Source organism: Gymnoscopelus braueri (genome assembly GCF_963280865.1).
Source record: "Gymnoscopelus braueri genome assembly, chromosome: 18".
NCBI classification, from domain to species: Eukaryota; Metazoa; Chordata; class Actinopteri; order Myctophiformes; family Myctophidae; genus Gymnoscopelus; species Gymnoscopelus braueri.
The window spans coordinates 10206265-10228129 of NC_137618.1; the positions used below are offsets into that span (position 1 = coordinate 10206265).

A 21865-nucleotide genomic window follows, 5' to 3' on the forward strand; every position below is an offset into this window, starting at 1 on the left:
AAAAAAAGACATCCGGGTCACTCATCTGCCAGTGGTCAAAAGGGTGCAAAAGGGTCTACAAATCATGTAGACTTTACATTATTTTCAACCATTTTCCAATGAATATTTATTGTCTCCGCCAGGCCGAAGTCACCCCTAAACTACCAGAGTATAATGTGCACAATTTCAGGCACGGAGAAAACACCTCCAAACTGCTACCAAAATTAATAAAAACACACCTCCCGGGGAAGCGTCGCCACTTAGGCTCCACAAGTTACAATTAGAGCGCAACGGAGCCTGGCGTTGATTCATACACAGCGCGTTCACCAAGATTAATAATGGCTTCAGTCATGTGTGAACTTTATTAGCAACTAATACCGTCCCATCAGTCTCAATGACCGATAAACAGGAAGACGCCGTGAATGGAATCAAACGGCTATTTGTCATTGGCTGGCTGTAACCCCGGCGCCATTAGCCAATGATTATCTATTACCAGTGGCTTGTGACCGGTGGCGGAAACTAACTAAGCACATTTACTCAAGTACTTTACTTACAATAAGTACAATATTGAGGTACTTTTTCTTTACTTTAGTATTTCCATTTTCCCAAACTTTATACTTCTTTATACTAGTACATCTGAGACGCCAAAAAAATACTTTTTAATCTAGTACAATTTTTCAAAGACTTTTGTTACACGTTACTTCGTAGATTTTGATTATTATTACTAAACACACATGACCCAATTACGTAAGCCCTATTTTATACTGAAGCTATTTGAAAATAGCCGATCTACAAGCTCACGTGTTGCATCATGTGAGCTTGTAGAACTGCTACAGTATCTAAGAAAAAAAAGGTTTGACACATTTTGAAGCATTCGAGTACTTTGTAGTATATTGGAAATCCCCATAGGACCCATGTTAAACCCAGACATATTGTTTCCTATTAACCTTTATGATAAAAATGTCATCTATAGGCTTAGCAGATGAGATTATAAGCTTGGTTTGCTAAAAGTTGCATGATGAGCAATATGAGTAATTAACATAATGAGCGAATGAATCGCCAGAAACTGGAAATGTCTTCCATTTTGCTTCCAGTTAACGTAGAAAGGTGACTATCAGATCTGCATGTAGATCTGATAAGGCTAAGTAATTACCATAGTTGTCACATTCATCTTCCACCTGTCTGTCTGAGGTGCAGGAGAAGAGTCAAGAAGGTTAACGGCTCAAAACAGAGGCGTCAAATAGTTGGCAGGTCAAAGGATGAAAATCCACAGCAAACACCTCTCGCCCTGTCAGGATGACAGCATCTAGATATTCTTGTGAACCAAAGGTTTGTGGTTCAAGACCACTGTTAGACACATTTTCACTCACAAAAGGTAAGGTTAAGTATTTCGACGTGGCTCAAGTGAAAAAATCTGGGGTTTACAAACTGAAGGTCATGGGTTCAAAACTCAAACAGGACTCGATTTTAAAAACCTAAAACAACCATCAAACTGAAGGCTTCAAACAAAAAAATTAAACCTTGTCCAAAACTCAAATGTGACTAAATAAAACAGCTGTCATAACTTGCCTTTCCTGGCTTTGCCCTGGGTTGGCTCCCATAGTGTCAGTTTGTTACTGTACCTGTGACAAAAAAAGGCAACCAGACAAAAGCACATTTCTAATGAGCTACCATCGATAAATCCCTCTTAACATTGCTGCCCGACACCATTTAATGTAGAAAGTAGTCATTTAGGTTCTGGATTGCACCCCAGTGGTATTCCCAGTATGATGATGGCTCAGCTTATGGCCGGTGTTATTTAAAAATGGCTTTCATTTGGATGCTTTATACTAGCATGATGTATGATCAATACAATAATTGCCATGAATTTGTTTGTTTGGGGGAAAGTGTAACATCCAATGATGGATATTCATTGATTTTACATTTTGCTGCAGTAGAGGCAATGTTCCATTAGTGAGGTGCTAGCCTAGTACTGCTGAATGAATTTACAGGAGCACTGGCCAAACATCCAACAGTAAAATTCCCAGTTTCAATTTAACTCAGAAGAGTAATCTTCAGAGTTAAAAACATATGGAGCTTTACAGGTCCATTTGGTTACATTTGTATTCTCTTTGGTGTTACAGGAACACTGAGGATGTTATTGTGCAGTTAAGATGTGCATTGAATAATGTGTCTTGTGTGGTTTGTTTAAACTCCTTCCTCATTCAATAGGTTTTGATAAAGCATGGTAGTGTGCTATTAGCCTGGTAAACCCTCCCTCCGGAAATCTCAATTCCATTTCATTTCAGGAGTGAGTCTGGCCTGATCCGCCTGTCTGCAATATTGGCTGTGCTGGAGTTGGGCGGGAGTAATACCGTTGACTGACAACCCCTTCAGCCAATGATAATTTTTCCCCTTCAGCCAATCAGCAGTTCACCAGTCTTAATGTGACGCGACGGGACTTTTGAGACAGCCATACCCAAAATGGGTTGCCTTATTCGGATAAAATGGTGTCACTGCCCGCCCCTACCGGTTCTCTAAATTTTTGGGCGGTGAAACCGCCCCTATAAGTGAGATTTGGAAAAATGTACATTTTCCTGCGCTGTGATCTGGGCCCAGGAATTTTTTACAATTATCCTGCGCTGTGATTGGCCAATCACAGTCTATTAAGGACTGTGATTGGCCAGTGTCACATGACACATGTGCATAGCCCTATATAAGAAACCATAACTTGAAAAAAACCAAATATTTGTTTTTTTCAAGTTATGGTTTCGTCCATCATAAAGAGTGTTTCAATAAATGTATTTATCTTTTGTACATGATTGGTTGACTCCATTCAGTATTGTGATTAGCTAGCAAGACACCGCCCACTTCACACAGGGTGTGATTTTTATTTTTAAATAGGCTTTGTCATGATTAGTTGACCACATATATGAAGTTAAACAACTAAATTCTATCCAAACGATATCTTATAAGTAAATTCCGTGCCTCAAAATAGAAGTTAGAGAGCTTTTTGAAGTAAAAAAATAGCGGAGAATTGGCCGCACAAGAAAAAGATGGCTGCCGTTCGTGTTTTGGGCTCACTCGAACTCGCCACCTGATTGGCCAACGTAAGCTGTCAATCACAGAACAATGAGCGACGACGCTGATAGGCCCGGCCGTTTGGCATACAGAGCCAATATTGCAGAAAGGCGGATCATGCCAGACTCACTCCTGAAATGAAATGGAATTGAGATTTCCGGAGGGAGGGTTTACCAGGCTAGTGTGCTATAGCATGCATGTGCATAGTATGTGTGTTTTTGACGACAGTGTGCAGTAGTAGTGTGATGATTTTAATGATAGTATAATATTACGGTGTAACGTTTTAATGCTTAGTATATGCCAGTTTGGAAGACAGAATAGTGTGGCATTTTCTTTTTAATGAAAGAGTGTATTTCTTGATCTATTTCTTTAAATGACATACAGTAACGTAATAGGATTTTTAGTCCTGGTAGTCCATGTCAAACGTTTTACTTAAGTAAAAGTATCAATACTGCAATGTAGAAGTACTCTATTACAAGTAAAAGTCTGGAATAAAAAATGTACTTGAGTAAAAGTACAAAAGTTTTGGTATCAAAATGTACTTACCAAAAGTAGAAAGTAGGCTACTCGTTATGCAGAATGTCCCATGTCACAAGTTTTCAAATGTGTAAAATGTCTAAAAATCTTTTGAAAATAGCAGATCTACAAGCTCACAATGCGTCGCATCACGACGCATTGTGAGCTTGTAGATCGGCTATATTCAAATGGCCAAAATGTATATAGGGCTGAAGTGGTTAATGTATGTTTTGTAATAATAATCAAAATCTACAAAGTAACTAATTACTAAAGTTTTCAAATAATTGTAGTGGAATAAAAGTGCAATATTTGCCTCTGAGATGTAGTGGAGTAGTAAAGTAAAAGTACTGAAAATGCTCCAGTTAAGTAAAAATACCTCAACATTGTATCATCATTGTACATTTACTCAGTATTTGAGTAAATGTACTTAGTTACTTTACACCACTGCATGTACTGTACATTTATTTATACTCTCATGGAGACAGTGTCTTGGTGTTGTTCAGCTGCAGGTGGTTCCTCAGCCAGGCCCCTGTTTCTCTTCCTCTCCTCCACCACTGATACAGATCACAACAGCACTGTTTGTTATCTTATCACTTCTGCATGTGGCATGACTCAGTTGTACTTGAAGTCTGAGGTGTACAGTGTAAACAGTAGGAGAGAGGGGCTGTGTGCATGGTGTTGAAGGAGCTGGATGAAACAAAGAACACAAGAGTTGGCCTGGAGCATGTAGAGCGGTGTTGGGACCCATTTATGAGCGTACATGCCTATTTTATGGGTTATAAATAAAAACAATCTACAATTTATTGTAGAAAAATGACAAATGTATCTACTACTGTTGGTCAAAAAGAATCAGATACATAATTGTTATTGTGTACTGCTTTGATTAAAACATAAGATAATTTATTGGCAGGTCTTGCACATTTCAATTACTGTAAATTGTCATCTTTCAAATTGGAAGTGCAACATTTCAACATTTCTGTCTCACAAACTGCAGACGTCATTGATCCAGGAGAGATTATAAAGATGTAATGTGGCAATAACAGACAATGGGGTTTGAAGACTAAACTGTACTTCAGTAAAAATGTAAGAATTTGAATATTACAGACATGTACATTTTTGGATAAAATAAAACTGAGACGGGTTTGTTGAAACATGGTCTTAATATGGCCCTTGACTGACATTTGTTTGTACATGATATATGATATGATATGATATATGAATGATATGAAGAATATGTAAAATATTAAAGTTGTATAAAGCTGTTTGTTTTTTACACCCTATAATTCATTTTAAGGCATGTTGTGTTCAGAAGCTATTATGATTATATTTTGCAGGGAAAAGGACAAAGTGGCACAAACATGTTTAAACTAAGTAGAGGGTTAGTCATGCAGTATTAAGTATATTCTGGGACAAATCTTAATGAATACAACTATTTTAACCATTCTGTATGGTAGCGTATGCTAATACAATATAACTAGCACTACTGCAATAGTTGGAAGTAGTGAGAATGGGACATTTAAAAGGTTAACCGTTTACATGGAAAATAAACCACAATCCGTTTAGGACTAATTACCCAACAATTTAAAATAACTCATAAATATAAAAAAATAATTTCAATATTGTAATTGTAACTCATACAAGACTCTAGCAGTGTTACACGCTCGTTCTGTTTTTCAAAGTGACCGTCGGCAGTTCTCAGACTAGATTTAACACATTAATAAAATTAGATAAACAGCTTCATTCTAATGTGGGACGCACACTGCTTTAAGGTGCCCTGCACTGCTAGCAGTGACAGCTGAACTGTTTCAGACTATCCAATGTTGCTGGCTGCCAAAATATCTATAATATTAACATCCAAACAACCAGCACATTAACAATTTGAACCCTATCTTCCCTATTCTGGGCATGTCATAATAGGCTAACTTTTTCGGCAAAGAGATTTGAAAGGAGTGGGCCAATATTAGAGCCCTGGGGGATCCCGGGCAATATAGTATAATATATAGGTGGTTAAGTGGGAAACGATCATTTTGTATTTGACGTATAAATTCCAGGCCACTTTCATTTTCATTATTTAAATCTGGGATTCCCCTTGGATGAGTGGTAGAACTTTGGTTGCCCATGCACGAGACCCGGGTTCAAATCCCAGGTGTTGCAATTATGTCTACCTGTGTGTCAGGAGAGGACATCAAACTTACAGATTGCAGCTTTAATGTTAACTCATTCACTGCAAGGCTTATTTCAAGCTTGTTGATCCCTGTGCCACAGGCAGGAAAAATGGAAAAATGTGATTTTTTTTCTCCGTTTACATTTTAACATTGAAGTGGATGGAGCATTAACTTTTTGAAAATTGTTTTCTCCTAGTTCCTTTGAGATAAAAAAAAGAATAATTTTTTTATTTTTTTTAGGTGACGTCAAAAGACGTCATTGGCACTAATGGCACACTGAAAACGGCCGTCAAAAGACGTCATTGGCACTCAATGAGTTAACTGCACATAAACAACCTACATAACCTGATACTGGTCTCAAATGTACTGTCATATATTTACGGTCTTATCATCTTTATTCCGCTATTTAAATAACAAGCTGGCAGATCTCGGCTTAAGCTGCAATTCAGCACCCAGGCAGCAGACACTGAAGGAATGTCTTCGTGCCTCTCTGTCTTTACACATTGGATTCCTCCTCTACAACCCTGATGTCCTGGCCAGCAGAGGAAACAGAGTCTCGTCTACGACCAACACTTCCACTGATGTTGACATCCTGGACCATCCAGAGACTGTCCTCCTGAAAAATGACAACACACTTAAATATGGATCACGTTATGAATAAGTCTTAATACCTGACAATTTTCAGTACAAATTGCAATTAAAGTGCAATTAATGAAAAGAATGAAGATCTCCTCACTGTTTTGTTCTTGCGGGAGTGTCGTTTCCTTTAAAAACATGAAATATTATTTTAAAGAGGAACAACTAAGCTTTTAAAGCATTTTGCAATGTTTGCTGTGATACTGACGAACATGATAGAATAAAATATGAGTATTTGGACTAATTTATACTTTGTCACAGTACAGGGTCATGCGCTGAAAATAGACCTACAAGCTCACAATGTGTCACAGATGTGACACGTTGCAGTTTGTAGGTCTACTGTCTTCTACTATTTTTGGCACACAAAACACGACAGAACTCACCAGGTCCACAACATAACCAAAGGAAACAGCAGCACTGGCAACACCTTGATTCCAGTAGCAACACAAAAGATGAGACGATCGACTGCTGGAAAATGACAGGATAAGTAAAATGAATGATCAATATAGAAAGAACAACGTTTTCAGTATATCTAATTCTTCTTGTGCTTTATATATATTTTTGGATGAATGTCTCTGACTTGGTGGTCCTGCCAGGGTCTCCCATGACAAATTCATCAGACAAATAGTGGTTAAAATAACACTCCATAGACAACCAGGGACTGAGGTTAGCTAGGGGTAGCCTGGGGCCGTCATCTGGAGCCAGGCCAGAAGGAGTCAACAAGCATCTGGTGGCCAGGTTAGCCACGGAGCCGGGCCAAAGTGTGAAGTGCCAGCCGGGTGTGGAAATACTCACAAGAGTGCCGCTACTTACCCCATTGGATGAGAGGATCTCTTCTCTATACCTTAGGGTTATGGGGGTGAAAATCGTAACGGTTGTCGGTGCCTTTGCAAAGAAAAGTAGATCAGATTATTCAGCCTTCTTACAGACCCTGGATGGAGTACTGCATCAGGCTCCGATAGCGGACTCCATAGTCCTTCTGATTTCAAAGAACACGTGGGCAATGATAGGGACACTTGGCGTGATTGGGAAGAACAGTCTCCCTGATCTGAACCCAAGCGGTTTGTTGCTATGCAACTTATGTGATAGTCATGGGCTGGCCATAACAAACACCATGTTCGAGCATAAGGATGCTCATAAGTGTACATGGTACAGTACCAAAGCACCCTTGGCCGAAGGTCGATGATCGATTTTGTTATCATATCATCAGACCTGAGGCTGCATGGCTTGGACACTCGGGCGAATAGAGGGGAAGAACTATCAACTGATCACCATCTGGTGGTGAATTTGGTCTGATGGAGGGGAAGCCTCCGGACAGACCGGGCTAATCCAAAGGTGTAGTGCGGGTGAACTGACTGAAGGAAGCCCCTGTCTGGGAGACCTTTAACTCCACCTCCCGCGGGACTTCCCTGACATTGAACAAGAGTGGTCCGTGTTCAAAACTTCCAGTGCTGAACCCGCGTCTGGGAGCTGTGGTCTGAAAGATCATAGGTGCCTCAAGGGGCGGTAAGTAACCCTCGAACACCCTGGTGGACAGTGGTGGTTAGCGAAGCCGTCCGACTGAAGAAGGAGGTCTTCTGGGATATGTTATCCCGTGTTGCCAGAGGCCTGGAGGACAGCAGTCACAGCCAAATCAGTGGGTGTGGGAGAAGTTAGGAAAAAACATGGAGAAGGACTTACAGTTGGCACCTTTCTGGAAAACCATCTGATACCTCAGGAGGTAGAAATGGGAAACTGTCCAAGCTGTATACAGTAAGTACGGGACACTTGACCTCAAATGAGGAGGTCATTGGGCGGTGGTGGAAGGGACACTTTAACCCAAATCAGCTAGCCAGCCAAGTGTGAAGCGGCTGTGATGAGGATCACCATCTCTAAATCTAAGGCCATGGTTCTCAGCAGATCAAAGAACATTGAAAGGTTTGCACACTGCAGCTGCCTTCATTGTCTTTACTGGCATCCATCTTTAAATGGTATGTGGATGTGTGTGACCTCCTTTGATCCTCAAGGTTCTCAGCAGGAAACGGGTGGAATGAAGTCTGGGATTCTCTGCTGGAACTGCTAAGCGTATGAAGATGGATGGATGGTTAAAGAATGTAAAAGTGCATCGTATTTACCATTACTATTCTCACTGTCTACTGTGTCCATCTGCAGCAGCACATCAGTAGAGTTCTTTTCTCCCAGTGAGTTCCTGGTCTGACAGACGTACGGTCCAGTCTGGTAGGTTTGCAGAGAGGTCAGAACCAGCGCCTGTCCTGACCCTACCTGGACCAGGGAGCTGGAACCAGGAGTTCCTGTCTTCTTGTACCAGGTGTAGTTGTGTGCTGGTGGGTTAGCGACGCTGCTGCAGGTCAAGGTCACACTGCTGCCCTCCAGCGGTCTGCCTGGTGGACTGAGCTCCACCAACACACTAACCGGTGCATCTTGACATCAAAAAGACAATTAACATTGTATCAGATTTTATATTTTGTTGCGTTAAACAGGTTCAAACTTGTAACCTTATTCTCTTTTACTTACAAAGAACATTAATGAAACTAGGTGGTGTCATTTGGGATCCATGTTTGTTTGTCACCTGACAGGTGTACTGTCCAGAGTCGGCAGCAGAAACATTCTCCTTTACCAGCTGAGCACCGGTGGAGATGGAGCTGTTTCCACTGTCTCTGTACCAGGTGTAGCTGTCTACTGGTGGGTTGGCATCACTGCTGCAGGTCAGAGTCACTTTAGTGCCCTCAACAACGTCTGGCGGATCCACTGATACTAATGTATTTTCTGGAGGGTCTATGGATTAAAGATTGATCACTGACATTATTTGCTGTAAGAAATAGACAACAGTAGGGGTGAACGATAACAATAATGCATACTTTGAATAAAGTGGTGTCTAACATTACACACACGCTAAATCCATCAATATCATTTGATCTGAATTCAATTAAAAGCTCACAGTGAACATCAACAGAGACTTCAGGTGAATTGACCGAGGCAATCTTGTTCTTTGCCTGACAGTGGTATCTACCACTGCCACCGGGTTGGATGTTAGAGATGGTGTGTATCTCCCTCCGTGTCACTTCACGCCCGTCTTTGAAAAGGATGTATAATGGTGGATTTGAACCACTGCTGCAGGTGAACGCGAGTGAGCTTCCTTTGACAACATCTCCTGATGGACTCACTGACAAAGTGACATTCTTGGGACCATCTGTTGGATAAAGATTGATGTCACTTTTAGATTATTGTTAACCCTCTCAACATTAATCAATTTTTTGTTCACTTACATTGAAGATCTAGAGAGTGTGGCGATGATCTATAGGATCCATGTTTGTTTGTCACCTGACAGATGTACTGTCCAGAGTCAGCTGGAGACACTTTCTCCTTTACCAGCTGAGGACCAGTGGAGATGGAGCCGTTTCCACTGTCTCTGTACCAGGTGTAGAGGTCTACTGGTGGGTTGGCATCACTGCTACAGGTCAGAGTCACTTTTCTGCCCTCAGCAACCTTTCCTGGTGGAATCACCGATATTGACGGCCTCGCTGTTAAGGTACAGAAAGGCACAGAGAAAGACATAAGTTATTCATAATCTATTTATTTTGTTTGTGACTGTATTGTTTCAAATTTGTATTATTGTGTTATTGTATGTCTTACGAATCCTTACGGTAACTGTATTTTTATCTGACCATGGTGAAATGTACATACTGTATAAGTATATGTGATAAATTCAATTATTTTAGGAAGATGTAACCTTTCAGAGCAACATAATGTCTTGCTATAGGATCAGAATTATATTCAGATTGACCTTTCATTACATTGAATATGTGGTGTATGTAACATTATAGCAACTTTGGTCTAAATCATTTAAACTCCTTTGGACGAGATTGGACATATACTGTAGTGATCAATTTCATGCATTCTTTCCTAATTTCCTAGTTTAGTGAACAGCAAACCTGACCATATACTCACAGTGAACTTCAAACTGCACTGAAGCAGAATTGGCTCTGTTGACGTAGTTGACAGCCGCACATCTGTACTCCCCGCCGTGGTGTTTCTGGATGTTAGAAATGTTGTGACTCTGAGCTGATGTCACAGTATCGCCATTTCTGTACAGAAAGTATACTCCTGGTTCTACTTTGGGGTTGGCATCACTACTGCAGGTGAAAGTCACTGAATCCCCTTCAAGAACATATGATGGACTGATTTGCACAGTAACCTTCTTGGGACCATCTGTTGGGAGAAAATATTAGTTGTGATGTTAGAATTCAAACACCTCTTCGTTCATTTTTAGAATTCAGACGTTTAACATGTATTTGATGTATTCACTGGAGGGTCTAAAGGGGAATCACTAGGAGATCAGTGTATGCTGTCATCAATAATCTGGTATTGGGTTAACCCATTTAATCCGGGAACGCATCTGTGTCATTTTATATTTTGGCTAATCAAAAATAGTAGATCTGCTATTTTTTGAAAAATCGTTAACATTTGCGCACATCTTTGAACATAATATTTTAAAGCGAACATTTGTAACTCAAATCTTCTGGGGGGGGGGGGGGGGGGGGGTCCCTGGAATTAAATATTTTGAGAGAGGGGGTCTGCTGTGGCCAAATATAATTTTGGGTGGTCCTTGACATGAAAAAAGGTTTGAGCAACGCTAGATATAGCAACATACGTTTTTCAGAAACCTTAGTTAGGATTTAGAAGACATTTGTAGATACGTTCCCGGATTGAATCACACTCTAAACGTACAATGGGCATCGAACATTGAATTGAACTGATAAACAATTGAGATATTGGACATTAACATACAGTGAACTACCTTGGGAAAAGGAGAAGAAGATTGCGGTCAGTAAAAAGTATAACATATTTTAAAAAATCACATTAGTTCACTTACAATGAACATCTAGAGAGTACGGTGATGACACTTGGGATCCAAGTTTGTTTGTCACCTGACAGCTGTACTGTCCAGAGTCTTGCAGAGACACTTTCTCCTTTACCAGCTGTGGACCAGTGGAGATAGAGCTCCTTCCACTGTCTCTGTACCAGGTGTAGATGTCTACAGGTGGGTTGGCATCACTGCTGCAGGTCAGAGTCACTTTGCTGCCCTCGACAACGGCCCGTGGATCCATTGATACTGAGGTCATTTCCGGAGGGTCTATGGAGGAATAAGTGTATGTAGGCTGTAATGTTTTTCTCTAGGGATGAACAATAACAATAATTGATACTGTTGATGATGTCCTTAATTCTATTCAAAAACTCACAGTGAACGTCAACAGTGACTTCAGGTGAATTGACCGTGGTAACGTTGTTCTTTGTCTGACAGTGGTATCTTCCACTGTCATTGGGTTTGATGTTAGATATGGTCTTTATCAGTGTTGCTAAAAAAAAGAATGAATATATAACTCGTTACTCATTACTCTTTTCAAAAGTAATATTATCACTCATTGGAGTTCAATTAATACTATCTTAGACTGTGATCAGTTCGATTTCCAGGTAGCTGATACGTTCTGGGTCTAGAGCAGATACGGAAATGGAGTGTGCATGTATGAGTGTGTGCAAATCACCAGACACAGTAGGCGAGCACTAGACCCGGATCACCAAATTACATTACACGCAGTGGTGGAAAGATTACTCACATTTTTACCTTATGAAAAAGTATCAATACGGCAATGTAGAAGTATTCAGGAATTCAAAATTTACTTCAGTAAAAGTACAAAAGTATTGGTATCAAAATGTACTTAAAGTACCAAAAGTAGAAAGTACTCATTATGCAGAACCCATTTCACATGTTTTAAAATGTCTAACAATCTTTTAAAAATAGCAGATCTACAAGCTCACAATGCGTCGGGAATGTGAACTTGTAGATCGGCTATTTTCAAATGGCCGAAATGTATATAGGGCTTAAGTAATAATAATCAAAATCTACACAGCAACTAATAACTAAAGTTTCAAATAATTGCAGTTGAGTAAAAGCACAATATTTGCCTCTGAGATGTAGTGGAGTAGAAGTAAAAGTACTGAAAATTGGAAATACTCCAGTAAAAATACCTCAACATTGTACTTAAGTACAGTGCTTGAGTAAATGTACTAGTTACTTTACACCACTGATTACACGTAACACGCTACATCTTGACTCACAGTTCCAACCAGGCGAGAGAACATTTGTATGACTGAATTACTCTTACTCAAAACGTTATAGCTAATAGTTGTATTACTCTTTTACTCTCATTACTTACCACCAGTGGTCTTTCTCTTCCTCTTTGCCACTATAGTTGTGTCTTTGAAAATGGTGTACTGGATTGGTGGATTTGAACCACTGCTGCTGCAGGTGAAAGTGACCGAGCTTCCTTTGACAACCTTTTCTGATGGAGTCGCTGTCAAAATGACATTATTGGGACCATCTATTGGAGGAAAATTGTAATTTAAAGTGTTATTTTTATATAAAACACTTTATATATTTTTAATCATCTCTGTTTCTCTCGCTCTCCAAGTATAAGACTGTGTCTACAAGTACATTTTGGACAATGCTAGTGTATTACACTGACAATGATGCACTCACCACTACAAACACCTGCAAAAGACAAAAAATAAACAGCTGTCAACAAAAATTGTAAATCTTGGAGATCAAGGTGATAACATGTCATGTCAAAAAGTATGTATTTTCTACACACACACACTTTACTTACACCGGATTGGCTAAATCCGGTGTATTTACGCTACATTATATGTACTGTTTATTAATACGCTCTCTCCTGTTGAAATAAATAAAGTAAGCACACCTAAATTTACTGTATTAACTTAAAACACACACACACACACACACACACACACACACACACACACACACACACACACACAGACAGACAGACAGACAGACAGACACAATAATTTTACATTTATCTATAAACCACAACATTTACAGTGACTAGCTGTTCAACACGGTATTTGACTTCTCTGACACACTGTGAATATGAAGGTATTTCAAAGTCTTCTCACCAGATACCAGGATCACAATGTTCAGGATCACACTGGTCGTCTTTAGAAACCTCATGGTATGTTGAGGTGAAAACCAAAAACTATAATGAAAGAAAGTCAACAAATGTACTGTACTCTCTGTTGTGCAATAAGATGGGGAATAAATCTGTAGATTCAGTATAATTTGTCTCAACAATATTAATGGTACATTATCAAATTTAATTTTTTTATTTTAAGTTTTTGCTTTTTATATTTGGATCAATTGTTTGATTTGAACAACAATTGGTCATTCTAACGGTCATTCAAAGATTTATCAGGATAAGATACAATCTAGTCAAATACATTATCATAAATTACAGTGAGGTAAACCAATCATACTCACTTGTCTCCAGAGCTTGTCAGCTTGTCAAAAACAGTCAGGCTTTACTGATAACCTCATCAAGAACACACACCCAAAATGAAAAGGGGAAATCAAGTTTCGGAACCACTGAAATGTGGTTTTCTGTGTCTCACTCTCTTCACACATTTCTTGTAGACATTTAGATTAGATAGTTAGATAGATAGATAGGATACTTTATTGGCACTTTAAACAAGTCACAACAATGTCATTCATTAGGAAAACGCCAACGTGGACGTGTTTCCATTGTGGTCCACGTTGAGACACATAAACAACACACAAACACACTGCACAAACAAACCATGAAACAAAGATTTGATCCATATATATAAAACAATAGATATAGGACACCATAGGTACCCTGAGAGAAGAATCCAAAGCAGAGTGCGCTATCCAGGGTAGGGAACTAAGACCAGTTAGTGTTAAGATGGAGCCATGATTTGAGGTCATTCTTAAATCTTGCAAGAGAATTTTGGGATTTTAGGGCTGGAGGGAGGGCATTCCACAGAGTAGTGGCTGCGTGATAAAACACATTTTTTTCCCTTAAGTGCAGTGGTGTAAAGTAACTAAGTACATTTACTCAAGTACTGTACTTACTGTAAGTACAATTTTGAGGTATTTGTACTTTACTTGAGTATTTCCAATTTCCAATGCGTCTACTCCACTACATCTCAGAGGCAGATATTGTACTTTTACTCCACTACAATTATTTGAAAACTGTAGTTACTAGTTACTTTGCAGATATCTCGGCATCATTGTAAATGAGGGTCTCCCTCAATTGATCTCTCCGAGAATCTTAAATAAAGGTTGAATGAATTGAATGAATATAAATTATGATATTATGAAACATAAATTAACCACTTTAGCCCTATTTTATACCTAGGCTATTTGAAAATAGCGATCTACAAGCTCACAACGCGTCACGGTGCGACGCGTTGTGAGCTTGTAGATCTGCTATTTTCAAACATTTAGTACTTTTACTTTTGGTACTTTAAGTACATTTTGATACCAATACTTTTGTACTTTTACTCAAGTACATTTTTAAATCCGGACTTTTACTTGTAACAGAGTACTTCTACATTGCAGTATTGATACTTTTACTTAAGTAAAACATTTGAGTACTTTTTCCACCACTGCTTAAGTGTCCCGATTACAAAACATTTAACTCCTGCTGACTTTTAGCCCACTGTTCTCAAAGACAACTTTAGACGTGGCTCTGTATACCCCATAACATGAAACCAAGTACCACAGCTACAACATTTTGCTTACAAAACTGCAAAGCAAAAACCCCTAACCAGCATAGTGCCATAACGGAATGCTAACCCACAGAAAAGAGGAAGGAAAACAAGCAGGTGCTCAGCGGTGGTTGGGTAGTTATATATAAGTATTGGTGGTGCTCCTAGATCAACAGCATTGTAATACCGGTTTGAGATCAGCCCCAACCGCGGCAGCCAAGCGGGGCCATCAGCAGCACCAGCAGAGGAGAACCCTCTAACCATCTCGGAGAGAGAAGTGCGTACAGCCTTCGCACGGGTCAACATCCACAAGGCAGCCGGACCTGATGGGATTCCAGGCCGGGTCCTTAAGGCATGTGCAGACCAGCTGGCGGGTGTCTTCGCTGACATCTTTAACCTCTCCCTCTCCCAGGCTGTGGTCCCTGCAGGGTTCAAAATGTCAACCATTGTGCCCATTCCCAAAAAGGCCAAAGTGACATGCCTGAACGACTGGAGACCTGTCGCTCTCACCCCGATCGTCAGCAAGTGCTTCGAGAAACTGGTGAGGGAATACATCAGCTCCACGCTACCTGCCTCGCTGGATCCGTGGCAGTATGCATACCGCAAAAACAGATCCACCGACGACGCTATTGCCATGGCTCTCCACACCGTCCTCTCGCACATGGACAACAAGCTGCTGAAGGACAAATATGTACGTATGCTGTTCGTGGACTACAGCTCAGCATTCAACACCATTGTCCCAGCAATACTTGACAAAAAGCTCAGAGACCTAGGGCTACACCCAAGCATGTGCGACTGGATACAGGACTTCTTGTCCAACCGACATCAGGTGGTGAGAATGGGCAGCATCACATCCGACCCCCTGACCCTCAACACCGGAGCACCCCAGGGATGCGTGCTGAGCCCTCTCCTCTACTCCCTGTACACGTATGACTGCACAGCCACACATGTCTCCAACACCATCATAAAGTACGCGGACGACACGACAGTGATAGGCCGAATCGTCAACAACGACGAGTCTGACTATAGAGAGGAGATCAACTCACTGGCACGCTGGTGCCGGGAGAACAACCTCTCTCTTAACGTCGACAAGACCAAAGAACTGATCGTGGACTTCAGGAGGCCGCGGAGAGACCATGCGCCCATCCTCATCGACGGTGCTGCAGTGGAAAGGGTCAGCGAGTTCAAGTTCCTCGGAGTACACATCGAGGAGGACCTCAAATGGGAGACGCACACCACACACGTGAGGAAAAAGGCTCAGCAGCGACTGTACTGGCTCCGCCGCCTGAAGAAGCTCGGAGTAGGATGTCGCATCCTCAGGCTGTATTACAACAGTTCTGTTGAAGGCATCCTAACAGGCTGTGTCACGGCCTGGTACGGGAACTGCACTGCCCGAGAAAAGATCAGCCTACAGCGAGTAGTGCGATCGGCAGAGCGGATAATGGGAATCGAGCTCCCAGCGCTCCAGGAACTGTACAAAAAGCGGTGCGTGGTCAAAGCCAAGCGCATCATCAAGGACAAGCACCACCCAAGTCACAGACTGTTCAAACCCCTACAACGACCGCGACCGGGCAAGGGGCTCTACCGCAGTATCAAGAGTTCCACCACCAGGTACTGGTGTAGTTTTAATCCGGCTGCTGTCAGGATGCTGAATGAGGCATAAGCCTTGTTCAGCAGCCTGACAGCAGGCGGTGCAAAACCTTTCTGGCTCTTCCTGAACACACCTGTGGATTATACCAGGGACAATGACTTGGACTTAGCTCCCCCTCGGACACACCTGTGGACTACACCAGGTACAAATGACTTTTTTGCTGCACTCCCTCATGGAGCTACTTGCGGATTATACTAGGGTCAGTCCACCCTAGGTGGACACGCACTGACCTTTTGCACCTTAATCCCATGTATAACGCACTGACTTTTTTGTCTTTTTATTGTGCTCTTTTTTCTCTAAGCACCTTAACGTCCATATGTATATCATGCACAGTATAAGTATAACATGCACAGTATACATACATTGCTGCTATGCTCAGGCACCTTAGTTTTTTATTATCTCAGGTACTTTGTAAATATGTAGATAACTTGTCTGGCCTTCTGTTGCTCTCTTGTTTTGATCTCCTTCCCACTTGCCCCCACCCCCTCTTCTTCTCCCCCCCCCTCTTCTTTCTATGGAAATTAACGTTGCGATGGGAACGATGTAAGGCTAGATCAGCTCCAACCGCGGCAGCCAAGCGGGGCCATCAGCAGCACCAGCAGAGGTGAACCCTCTAACCATCTCGGAGAGAGAAGTGCGTACAGCCTTCACACGGGTCAACATCCACAAGGCAGCCGGACCTGATGGGATTCCAGGCCGGGTCCTTAAGACATGTGCAGACCAGCTGGCGGGTGTCTTCGCTGACATCTTTAACCTCTCCCTCTCCCTGGCTGTGGTCCCTGCAGGGTTCAAAATGTCAACCATTGTGCCCATTCCCAAAAAGGCCAAAGTGACATGCCTGAACGACTGGAGACCTGTTGCTCTCACCCCGATCGTCAGCAAGTGTTTCGAGAAACTGGTGAGGGAATACATCAGCTCCACGCTACCTGCCTCGCTGGATCCGTGGCAGTATGCATACCGCAAAAACAGATCCACCGACGACGCTATTGCCATGGCTCTCCACACCGTCCTCTCGCACATGGACAACAAGCTGCTGAAGGACAAATATGTACGTATGCTGTTCGTGGACTACAGCTCAGCATTCAACACCATTGTCCCAGCAATACTTGACAAAAAGCTCAGAGACCTAGGGCTACACCCAAGCATGTGCGACTGGATACAGGACTTCTTGTCCAACCGACATCAGGTGGTGAGAATGGGCAGCATCACATCCGACCCCCTGACCCTCAACACCGGAGCACCCCAGGGATGCGTGCTGAGCCCTCTCCTCTACTCCCTGTACACGTATGACTGCATAGCCACACATGTCTCCAACACCATCATAAAGTACGCGGACGACACGACAGTGATAGGCCGAATCGTCAACAACGACGAGTCTGACTACAGAGAGGAGATCAAATCACTAGCACGCTGGTGCCGAGAGAACAACCTCTCTCTTAACGTCGACAAGACCAAAGAACTGATCGTGGACTTCAGGAGGCCGCGGAGAGACCATGCGCCCATCCTCATCGACGGTGCTGCAGTGGAAAGGGTCAGCGAGTTCAAGTTCCTCGGAGTACACATCGAGGAGGACCTCAAATGGGAGACGCACTCCACACACGTGAGGAAAAAGGCTCAGCAGCGACTGTACTGGCTCCGCCGCCTGAAGAAGCTCGGAGTAGGACGTCGCATCCTCAGGCTGTACTACAACAGTTCTGTCGAAGGCATCCTAACAGGCTGTGTCACGGCCTGGTACGGGAACTGCACTGCCCGAGAAAAGATCAGCCTACAACGAGTAGTGCGATCGGCAGAGCGGATAATGGGAATCGAGCTCCCAGCGCTCCAGGATCTGTACAAAAAGCGGTGCGTGGTCAAAGCCAAGCGCATCATCAAGGACAAGCACCACCCAAGTCACAGACTGTTCAACCCCCTACAACGACCGCGACCGGGCAAGGGGCTCTACCGCAGTATCAAGAGTTCCACCACCAGGTACTGGTGTAGTTTCAATCCGGCTGCTGTCAGAATGCTGAATGGGGCATAAGCCTGAATGAGGCATAGGCCTTGTTCAGCAGCCTGACAACAGGCAGCGCAGACTTTTCTGGCTCTTCCTGAACACACCTGTGGATTATACCAGGGACAATGACTTGGACTTTAGCCCCCCCTCGGACACACCTGTGGACTACACCAGGTACAAATGACTTTTTGTTGCACTCCCTCATGGAGCTACCTGCGGATTATACTAGGGTCGGTCCACTCTAGGTGGACACGCACTGACCTTTTGCACCTTAATCCCTTGTATAACGCACTGACTTTTTTGGTCTTTTTTATTGTGCTCCTTTTCCTCTAAGCACCTTAACGTCCAGTGTCTATCATGCACAGTATAAGTATAACATGCACAGTATACAATACATTGCTGCTATGCTCAGGCACCTTAGTTTAGTTTTTTTTTTAGTTTTTATTATCTCAGGTAATTTGTAAATATGTAGATAACTTGTCTGGCCTTCTGTTGCTCTCTTGTTTTGATCTCCTTCCCACTTACCCCCCACCCTCTTCTTCTCCCCCCCCTCTTCTTTCTATGGAAACTAACGTTGCGATGGGAACGACGTACAAAAAATAATTTCACTCACTTTTTTACCTTGTAAACCTGTGATGTGACAATAAAACTGATTCTTCTGATTCTGATTCTACAGAATGTAACTTTCCTCTTCTACCCCTGAATTTGAACCCGGTTTCCTGCACAAGCGCTGAAATCTTTACCATTGAGCTAACAGAGCCGACCTGCTTGCTCAGGGGATAAATTGAATCTTGACCATCAGGTCAAAATTCGTGTCTAGGTGAGACATGACCTTTGACACTATCTAAATGTCTCAAGAGCAGGGAGACAAAATACAACCACCTCAATTGTACGGGGTCACTGAGGGAACATAGGGCTGAGGGAACATAGAGCTGAGGGAACATAGGGCTGAGGGAACATAGGGCTGAGGGAACATAGAGCTGAGGGAACATAGGGCTGAGGGAACATAGGGCTGAGGGAACATAGGGCTGAGGGAACATAGGGCTGAGGGAACATAGGGCTGAGGGAACATAAGGCTGAGGGAACATAGGGCTGAGGGAACATAGGGCTGAGGGAACATAGAGCTGAGGGAACATAGGGCTGAGGGAACATAGGGCTGAGGGAACATAGGGCTGAGGGCACTTGGGGACGCTCCCCGATCAAGCCAACGGCCACGGTTTTTGGACCGCGGTTTTCTTACCTTTTCTATTATATGATGTTATGATATCTTAGGATGAATGGTACAGTAGAAAAATGTCATAACTCCATCCCGGGTCCGCCACAGCTTAAAACGTGCGCCAATAGGCCTTGCGTTAGATCTCGTATTTTTTTTTGTTTTTCTTTCTTCTGACAAAATACAACCACCTCAATTGTACGGGGTCACTGAGGGAACATAGAGCTGAGGGAACATAGGGCTGAGGGAACATAGAGCTGAGGGAACATAGAGCTGAGGGAACATAGAGCTGAGGGAACATAGGGCTGAGGGAACATAGGGCTGAGGGCACTTGGGTACGCTCCCCGATCAAGCCAACGGCGCCGGAGATTAGCTGTCCACAGACAGAAGGACACACGGACGGACAGATGGACGGACGGACGGAGTGCAAAACATACTCTCTCGCCATGCCTTTCGGCCTGGCGGGGACAACAAGGCAAAAATATACAGTCAACGCATACAGACTACCCGCCCTCATGAAAACAGACAAAAAACTGTCTCTGCCACAAGCAACACCTGCGCTTGATTAGGGACCTTGTTAAATACCTAGGCAACCTTGGCCATGCCCTGCAGTGACGTCATCAAATAGAAACAACAATCATATATATGGCTCTTGAAGCCCCATCTCCCCAGGTTCAGCACTTAGTTCTGGGGACAACCAGGAGTTTAGCATCACTGGACCTGAGAGAGCAGGAAGGGGCATGATGGTGGAGAAGGTGGTAGAGGGAGAGGTGGTGCTGGCCAAGAGCTAGTACAGACTACCAGTGGTGTAAAGTAACTAAGTACATTTACTCAAGTACTGTACTTAAGTACACTTTTGAAGCATTTTCACCTTACTGGACCATTTTCAATACCTTTACTTCTACTCCACTGCATCTCAGAGGCAAATGTTGTACTTTTACTCCACTACAATCATTTGAAAACTTGAGTTACTAGATACTTTGTAGATTTTGATTATTGTTACAAAACATACATTACTCACTTCAGCCCTATATACATTTTAGCCATTTGAAAATAGCAGATCTACAAGATCTGTAGATCTTCTATTTTCAAACGATTTTTATGAATTTTATACATTTGAAAAACGGGACATTCTGTGTGACTAGAACTTTTACTTTTGATACTTTAAGTACATTTTGATACCAATACTTTTGTACTTTCACTCAAGTACATTTTGAATTCGGGACTTTTACTTGTAACAGAGTATTTCTATATTGCAGTATTGATACTTTTACAAAACATTTGAGTACTTTTTCCACCACTGCAGACTACCTGTAGAGAGCAGCATGCAGAGAAACAGGAAGACTCACAAACCATGCCTGTATCCTGACAGCTAAATGAGTATTTATTACATAATATGGCCAGCCAGTCAAACCATATGGAAGCCAATAGACACAATGGCTGGTTGCTGCCGTTTCATAGATCTGCTATTTTTCAAAAAGAATGTGGAATATTTTTATAACATTCTATCAACACAAATCTTGTATAGGGGTCCGTGGCACAAAATATTTTCAGATGGGGGTCCGCGGACCAAATACATATTAATTTGGGGGGACCATGACATGAAAAAGTTTGAGAACTACTGTTATACAACACCTTAAAAAAGAGGTGAAATATACGTCAATGTGAAAGACTGGCCTCTTTTACTTTTTTACCCCCTTCAGACCAAGCGCCAGACGCAAGGAAACGACCAAAATCCCACTGACGTCATCCAACATTAACCCATTCAATCCGGGAACGCATCTCTGTCATTTTAGATTTATTTGGCTATTCAAACATAGCAGATATACAAGCTCATAGGAGTGCCGTGCTATGAGCTTGTAGATCTGCTGTTTTTGGAGAAAAAAAAGCATGAATATTTGTGCAAATCTTTGAATATATATTTTTTAAAGTGAACATTTGTAAAAAATGTTGTTCCATAGACCTCCAGAAGCAAAGATTTGAGTTACAAATGTTCGCTTTAAAAAATATATATTCAAAGATATGCAAAAATAGCAGATCTACAAGCTCATAGCGGGGCACTCGGT

The 21865-nt window shown here is 42.2% G+C and overlaps 2 protein-coding genes across 2 annotated transcripts in view; one reads left to right on the forward strand and one right to left on the reverse strand.

The window, feature by feature from the left end:
• LOC308105979 (H-2 class II histocompatibility antigen, E-S beta chain-like) overlaps nucleotides 1-21865 on the forward strand; it is a 487891-nt gene that overhangs the window by 178138 nt on the left and 287888 nt on the right. The gene's annotated exons all lie outside the window — the stretch shown is intronic.
• On the reverse strand, nucleotides 6217-13386 carry LOC308106219 (B-cell receptor CD22-like; the record flags this gene model as incomplete). The annotated part of the gene is made up of 9 exons (XM_080457275.1): nucleotides 6217-6336; nucleotides 8493-8776; nucleotides 8871-9131; nucleotides 9295-9546; nucleotides 10305-10565; nucleotides 11230-11490; nucleotides 11597-11713; nucleotides 12572-12709; nucleotides 13332-13386. 9 exons carry the CDS (start codon nucleotides 13384-13386, stop codon nucleotides 6217-6219), a joined length of 1749 nt encoding a protein of 582 aa, XP_080313401.1.